Source organism: Athene noctua, chromosome 6, assembly GCF_965140245.1.
Source record: "Athene noctua chromosome 6, bAthNoc1.hap1.1, whole genome shotgun sequence".
NCBI lineage: Eukaryota > Metazoa > Chordata > Aves > Strigiformes > Strigidae > Athene > Athene noctua.
The window spans coordinates 49,982,591-49,990,408 of NC_134042.1; the positions used below are offsets into that span (position 1 = coordinate 49,982,591).

General features: G+C 57.6%; 1 protein-coding gene across 19 annotated transcripts in view; it reads left to right on the forward strand.

The window, feature by feature from the left end:
* The window catches only part of TRIM9 (tripartite motif containing 9), a 77,776-nt gene extending 71,904 nt beyond the window's left edge, over positions 1–5,872 (forward strand). For all 19 annotated transcript variants that reach the window (XM_074908970.1, XM_074908975.1, XM_074908972.1 and 16 more), the window contains 2 exons: positions 367–529; positions 4,187–5,872. In XM_074908970.1, the coding sequence (XP_074765071.1) occupies positions 367–529; positions 4,187–4,249 (226 nt within the window). In that variant the 3' untranslated portion in view covers positions 4,250–5,872. The remainder of the gene's footprint in view (positions 1–366; positions 530–4,186) is intronic.
* Positions 5,873–7,818: the final 1,946 nt, after the last annotated feature.

Here is a 7,818-nt window from a genome sequence, read left to right on the forward strand (position 1 = left end):
ACTCACGCAACAAGAAAACAGCCTTTGCCTTTATCCCTGTGCCACTCGCTTTCCCCGCAGCACAGTGGGGGCTTTGAAGCTTGGGGAGAGCTCGGTATCACCTTCTTGCACCCTCAAAGGCCGTTTCCTGATGGGTTGACAGGGACATGATGGAAAGCGGGGAGCAGCTCCACGGGAGGCTCAAGGAGGAGGAGGTGCCCAGGGACTTGGGAGCGTGGCTGGGATGGGTGCAGGTCATGGCCTGGCTCCTGGGTGAGCCGTGAAGTTCAGCATCATCAGACCTTGAGGTCCATGGGCTGAACACTGAGCTGGGAACAGAAAGAATGTTAAGCCACAGAGATGCTCTGATCTTCTTCTCGCCCACAGAACCGAGGGTGGGATAACGAAAGGCGCCACAGTGGGAGTGCTGCTGGATTTGACCAGGAGGACCTTGACGTTCTCCATCAACGAGGACCAGCAAGGGCCTGTCGCCTTCGAGAACCTGGAGGGCCTCTTCTTCCCCGCCGTCAGCCTCAACAGGAACGTGCAGGTACGTGCGTTGGCCGTGCTCCCTGGTATCACAGAATCATCTCAGTTGGAAAAGCCCTTGCAGCTCCTCCAGTCCAACCATGACCCTCACCTGACCGTTCCCAACTCCCCCAGATCCCTCAGCGCTGGCTCAGCCCGACTCTTCAACCCCTCCAGGGATCCCGGGGACTCCCCCCTGCCCTGGGCAGCCCATTCCAACACCCAACAGCCCCTTCTGCACAGAAATCCTTCCTCAGAGCCAGCCTGACCCTGCCCTGGGCAGCTTGAGGCCATTCCCTCGGGGCCTGGCGCTGGCTCCTTGGCTCCAGAGACTCATCCCCCCTCTCTGCCCCCTCCTGGCAGGGAGTTGCAGAGGGCCAGGAGGTCTCCCCTCAGCCTCCTCTTCTCCAGACTGAACCCCCCCAGTTCCCCCAGCCGCTCCCCAGCAGACCTGTGCTCCAGACCCTGCCCCAGCTCCGTTGCCCTTCTCTGGCCACGCTCGAGTCATTCAATGGCCTTTTTGGGGTGAGGGGCCCAAAACTGAACCCAGGGATCGAGGGGCGGCCTCCCCAGTGCCGAGCCCAGGGCTCAGATCCCTTCCCTGTCCCTGCTGGCCACGCTATTGCTGACACAAGCCAGGATGCCATTGGCCTTCTTGGCCCCCTGGGCACACTGCTGGCTCCTGTTCAGCCAGCTGGCATTCAACCCCCCCAGGTCCCTCCCTGTGGAGCACCATAGCAGCATACTCTGTGCCTGAGCAGACTCCTAACATAGCTGTCACTGCTCAGCGTGGCTGATGCTCACCAGCATGGGGACTTTGTGTAGCGGGGAGGGCTCTTGTGCAACGAGGGTGGCTTGGAAAGCACCGGCGAGTCTGTAAAATGAGGACAGGCCTTCCTGCAGACGCAGCCGCTGCCTCCAGCTCCCCACGTCATGTTTCTCCATCAGAGCTGCTGAAGGACCAGCGTGCTCCTGCCTTCCCTGGTTGATGGGGTTTGACGACTACCCCACAAGAGCCTCACCAGCTCTTACAGCTCTCCAAGGACCCAGGCAGGAGCATTGCCAGGGAGAAGGGCACCTTTTAAAGCCTGTTTTCCTCTGGGGAGTTTCAAACCCCTCTTCTTTCCCTCTCTCCCAAGCTCTCAGCTTTCCTGATCATCACCAAGCAGTGGCTCCCTGGGCCTATCCGGTATTTTCACCTTCCATTTTTCTTCTCACTAATCTCATCCTTGCTATCCTCTACCCCAAGTCCCCTCCACGTTCACTAAGCCTGGCTTTGGCACATCCACTCCACCACCACTTGCACCTCCAGCACTGCACAAGTGCCTGGGCACATCCTAGGCCACGTCACACATAGGGGATGACCTCAGGGTATCCAGCATCACGGTCTTCCACAGTGGATGTCAAAGCATCACCTCTGGGTGAGGGCAGAAACACCAAGCAGCCTCTGTAAATTAAGGATCCGTGCCTTAGGCCATGCTCTGCCATTCCCGTTGGGATCCAGACTGGGCTGTGCTCCGCTACCAAGGCAGTGACAGTGATGGTACCACCCCAAACCCTGGGAGCATCCCTGCCGGAGCGTCCCACTGTTTAATTAGGAAACATTAAAGCAGCACATCTTCTCTGCAGTGGTTTTAGAGGTTGCTGTATTAATTTCCCGTGGTAAAAACATCCTGCTCTGTGATGGGTTTAATTCCGACCACAATCTTCTACACGGCCCTAAAAGACGAGTGCGTCTAGAGCCCCTCAGCTTTCTGACAGGCCTCTGAGCAAGGCAGAGCTTAAATCCCCTGACAACAGAGAAGGCCTATGGAATGCTGAGAAAAAGCTGCTAATAAACCCACGCCATCCATTATCCTTCAAATGTCTATGAGCAATTAGAAATGACACTAATTAGGAGGGATATAATTGTATTTTAGACAAAGTTTTCTATAAATCTGTATCTGAAAGGGGAAATGCTGCTGTTCCAATAAAAGAAGGAATTGTGCTTTCCTCCCAAATTAAAGCATTGGTGGAGGGAGCTGAATTACCCACGTGCACGTGAGGGTATTTGCAGGATGTGGCCCCTGGCCTGGTCAGCCCATACAAGCGGAGCCTGCCCGTATCCCTTCCTACAGACCAGAGGTTTTCTGAGGCACAGTGAGCGTCAGGTCTCCAGTATTTCCCTTTCCCTTTGTGGCTGTGTTGCAGTCTCAGCCGCATCAGTCCCCATCCCCGGGTGATGGGGATCCCTGATCTGTTACCGTGACATTTCTGCATACTTGATTCAGCTCTGAAGAGTCCAACTCCTACAGGCACTTGAGAACTTGTGGCAGGATGGCCAAAGGTAGCTGATACTTGAACAAAAGTCAATGAAAAGCAGCTTTGAAGTGAAAAAAAAAAGTTGTGGCACACAGGATGTCATAGAGCCATTTACAGTGTCAGTGCTAAGGTTTCCATACAGAATGCAATTTTCTCTTATAATTCACAGAGATTAGAAAGGTTCTCTGGGTAACACAGATGGGTTGAAAGGAAGAAAGTGGGAAGAGTCTTGACCAAATTTCAGTTTAGCAAAACACTTAAGCATATGCCTAAAGTCAAGCTATTCTTTTCTCCTCCGATTCAGGCAGAAGATGCAAACAGAATAATCTCTTGTATTTCATCTCTTGGCAGGCTCTGATGCAGGCTGAACCCAGAACATAGTATCTGGTTAAAAAGCATGATTTAAATGATTTAAAATGATGCATTTTTTTAAAAGAAGCCATATAGCAACCATTTACAATAACGAAAGTGGCAAAGTAGTTAGGGATGAGACAACGCTTGAGTTTGAAAGACTGTATGATGTATAGGTGCCAGGCTGAGCTCCCATTTTCAGAAAATCCTACAATGGTTTGGGTTGGAAGGAACCAAAAAAGGTTGCCCTTGAGCATCCCCCCTCGCCATAGCATGGCCCTGCCCCAGCACCCTGCTGCTGCTCAGCTTCCCTGCTGCGAAGGTCCTTCCTGCCACCAGAAATCGGCCACATCCCCTCTGCTGTACAGCCCGTACTCAGCTCGGGGGCTTCTCGGGGGTCTCCTTTTGTACAGAGCAGTTTTGCTGTCCTTCAGGCCCCTCCACACCATTTTTGTCCACCCCATTTGCAGAAAGACCCAACTGCTGCTGTGTCCCACCTCTCCGGCAGCTGGCTCTTGGATTAGTCTGGGAATATTTGGGGCTTGGTACCGCTGGCACCAGCGGTCTTGCTTCACGCCGGAGCTGCGTAGGGGATCCTGCAGTGCAAACGAGTCGTGAAGCTGCAAGATGGAGCCACCACCATCCTGGTGATGGCCTTTCCCACCCCCCAGGCCCCCGCCGCGGCCGGGAGGATGCGCAGTGGGGCAGGAGGAGCAGTGGGCTCACAGAATCATCTGGGTTGGAAAAGCCCTTGAAGCTCCTCCAGCCCAACCATGACCCTCCCCCTGACCGTTCCCAACTCCCCCAGATCCCTCAGCGCTGGCTCAGCCCGACTCTTCAACCCCTCCAGGGATCCCGGGGACTCCCCCCTGCCCTGGGCAGCCCATTCCAACGCCCAACAGCCCCTTCTGCACAGAAAGCTCCCCGCAACGTCTTGCGGGGTTGCATCCTGCCTCTCCCCCGGGCGCTGCCCCTGCCCTCCCTGGGGCCGGTGTGCCGGGCTGCCGTACCGTGTCTCTCATTGCAGGTGACGCTGCACACCGGCCTGCCCGTCCCCGAATTCTACGCTTCGCGCTCGGCCATGCCCTGAGGATGCTCCCGGAGCTGGCTGCCTCTTCTCGGGACCGGAGAGGAGCCAGCCCGTTCCCTCCTGCGGGACGAGGCCGGTCGCTGAGCCACCGGGTCCCTGCTCGGCCGTCGGCCGGAGACGGGGAGGCAAAGCGGGAAGGAAGAACCTGGCTTTTGGCCGTCTCTGATCTCCACCCTCCCGCGCTGTCCTGTGTGTGTGCGCTTCGCTGTTTAGCTCTTTTTGGCTGATGAAGTACCTAGGTAGCCTGAGATGTTCCTCTGTGTCCGCTTTTAGGTTTGGTTTTATTGATTTGAGTTGCGGTTTGGGCCGAGGGGGGGCAGTTTGGCAGAGTGCTTTCCCCTCCCACGCCAGGGGGGTGACTGGAGGGACCCCCACCACAGGAAAGCTTTCACCCTGTTACTTTGCAAGATTTTTTTTCCCCCGTGGCCTTTCTTGCAGAGCGCCCTCAGTCACGTGTAGAGGTGGGTCCTGGATTACCAGTCAGTCTCCACGCCCTTACCAAAACACCCAGCCCCTTGATCCCCCCGGCCCTGAGGCATTTCTGTGGGGGCACAGGGGGGACACCACCCTGTCCCTGGGTGCTCTGGGTGCCAGCAGACCCTCGGTCCAGCGCCGAGCACCCACGCAGTGCTCTCCCCCGGCTCCCTGCAGCCCGGCACACGCCACAGCCATACGCCAGAGAGCCCTCGCCAGGCTCTTTGGAGATTAGTGTTTATTTTTTTATAGTTGCCGTATAAAGCCTAGCCTTAAATACTAACTGATAGTGTCCTTCCGTTCACCGGAGAATTCATTCTGCAGTGAGGCTCTTGACGGGGAGCCCGGCGATGGGGATGAGGAGGATGGGGATGGGGAGGAAGGAGAGCTGGCCACAGCCCTGCCACGCACTCAGGAATACGCACCCGCTGCCCTGCCTGCGCCTGCTGCCGGCAGCAGTTCCCGTCAGCCTCCCCCCCCAACTTTGACTTTCTGGTAATTCCGAGGCAGGAGAGGAGCGGGAGGAGATCGTGGGCGCCGTGCCTGGTGCCAGCCCCCCCAGTTCCCGTGCCGAGGCCGCCTGCACGGCCAACGTCCCCACGCTCCGCTCGTCGCTCCCTCGCTGCCTCCCGGCGCGGCTGGCGGAGCTGGGGGAGGCGGTGGGGTGGCCCCGGCGGGGTGCCAGCGTGCCCAGCCCGGCCGGGGAGCTGCAGCTCCTCAAGGTGGGGTGGGCTGGGATGCTTCGGGGGGTACCGCTCCGGCAGAAAGTGTAAATAGACCGTTCCCTTCCCATGTGCCCTCTAGGACGGTCCCTTTCGTTCCCTTGTTGCTCTAGTATTAAGTTTACCTAATTTATTGGATGGGTGCTATCTTGTTGACTTACACCGAGGAGTTTCTCTCAGCTGCAGGAGAGCCGTGTTGCGGGACAACGCCGAGCAGCTCTTTGGTGAATTCCTGACGAGCCCCCGTGGCCGGCTCACCCGGGGCTCCTCTCTCAGCCGTTTCCCCCCTTTCTTTAGGATGTTCATGGTGCTTATTAGACTCCCAGTGATTGTAAGACGTCGTCCCCCTGTACTGCAATGATAGCTGCATACAGCCGCTCTACTGAAGAGAAGTGTCATGTTTGCTGTTCTAAATAAAGGACTTTTATGAGAGATGGGCAGAGCTTCCCAGAGCATCTCTGTGCCACCATAGCCCCCCTGCCATTTGTCATCCCGGTGTGGGTCACCAGCACATCCCTGTGCTGTCCCTGAGGAACTCGGTTCTTGGGAGGGAGCAGAATCACAGAATCATCTGGGTTGGAAAAGCCCTTGCAGCTCCTCCAGCCCAGCCATGACCCTCCCCCTGACCGTTCCCAACTCCCCCAGATCCCTCAGCGCTGGCTCAGCCCGACTCTTCAACCCCTCCAGGGATCCCGGGGACTCCCCCCTGCCCTGGGCAGCCCATTCCAACGCCCAACAGCCCCTTCTGCACAGAAATCCTTCCTCAGAGCCAGCCTGACCCTGCCCTGGGCAGCTTGAGGCCATTCCCTCGGGGCCTGGCGCTGGCTCCTTGGCTCCAGAGACTCATCCCCCCTCTCTGCCCCCTCCTGGCAGGGAGTTGCAGAGGGCCAGGAGGTCTCCCCTCAGCCTCCTCTTCTCCAGACTGAACCCCCCCAGTTCCCCCAGCCGCTCCCCAGCAGACCTGTGCTCCAGACCCTGCCCCAGCTCCGTTGCCCTTCTCTGGCCACGCTCGAGTCATTCAATGGCCTTTTTGGGGTGAGGGGCCCAAAACTGAACCCAGGAATCGAGGGGCGGCCTCACCAGGGCACCGGAGTCAGCTGAAAGCCCCGCAGCAACATGGGGCCCACCCAGGGCTCCCTGCCTCGCCTGCAGCCCCTCAGCGGGGAAATTCTGGGGGCTAAGGGGTGATCCTGAGGGCCAAGGAGCTGGGATGTAAGGAAGGAGGGATTATTTAGGCTGGATATAGGGCAGAATCTCCCCAGGGTTATGGGGACAGTGGGGGACACAAGCTGCTGCATTCAGCCCAGCACAGCCACCTCACCACCACTCCCTGCCTGGAGACACATCCCAGATGAGGGAAAGGACCAGGTGGGGAAATAAATAAAATTATAAAAATCACAAGATGGCCAGAAGTAAAAGAGCCCAGCCTGGTTGTGATGCAGCGCTGTCAGTATTGAAATCCCTTGGCGGGGGGTCTTTCTTCCAGAAATAGGGGCAAACGCCGAGGGATGAGGGGTGGGGGGGCTGTTTCTGACGGAAAGGCAAGGATGGCTCTCCCAGGGCCTGGGCAGCCCTCGCTGTTGGGACGTCCGTGCCCGCTCTGTTTCCTCAGAGAGCCTCAGGAGAGGTTTGTCAATGTGAGGCCTCTGAGCTCACCCTGGGCCTGAGTCCAGGGCTCAAATAAAAACCACTAATGCATTGCATTAAGTGCATTTATGACTCAGGACAATGCTCGTCCCTTCCAGAGAGGGAACGTGCCCAGGACACCGGAGATACGGGAAATCGCATCCTCCCTGCAGAGCATAAAACCCAGCCTGGGAGTTGGGGGGGGGGGAACAGGCCCAGAGGACCCGAGGCAGGGGCAGAGCCGCTGGCCCACGGCATCCTCGCTCCGGCTTCCAAGAGAGCACTGCCGGCGACCTTCCCAAGCCACCCAAACCTCCCCTGGGGCTTGGCCCCACGCTCGGCAGCTCTCAGCAAGACGACGAGCAAGATGAAGAAGAAAAAAAAATTTATTAGTGAGGCGTTTTGGCTCAAATCAGAGCATGGCGCCATTTGCACGGCTGCGTTGGAGGGCAGCTCCGGGACACGAAATACCGGCTCTAGGCACCGAGCCTGTCTGCATTCGGCATTTACTGGCAAGGAAACCATGCCCAGGCTTCCACCCGGACAATAATCCTTCCATTTACCCTGTGACCAACCACAGAAATCGGTCACATCCCTATTTTTTTCCCTGCACTGCAGCTTGGGTTGGTTCCTGAAGCTTCGGCGAGCCACCGCAGCCCTTTTTGGGGCCTCGCGTCGCTCGGTCCCAGATGGGGTGACAGTGGGGGGTGGGGGGACTGGGGTACCCCCAGGAGCATGCGGGGTCCA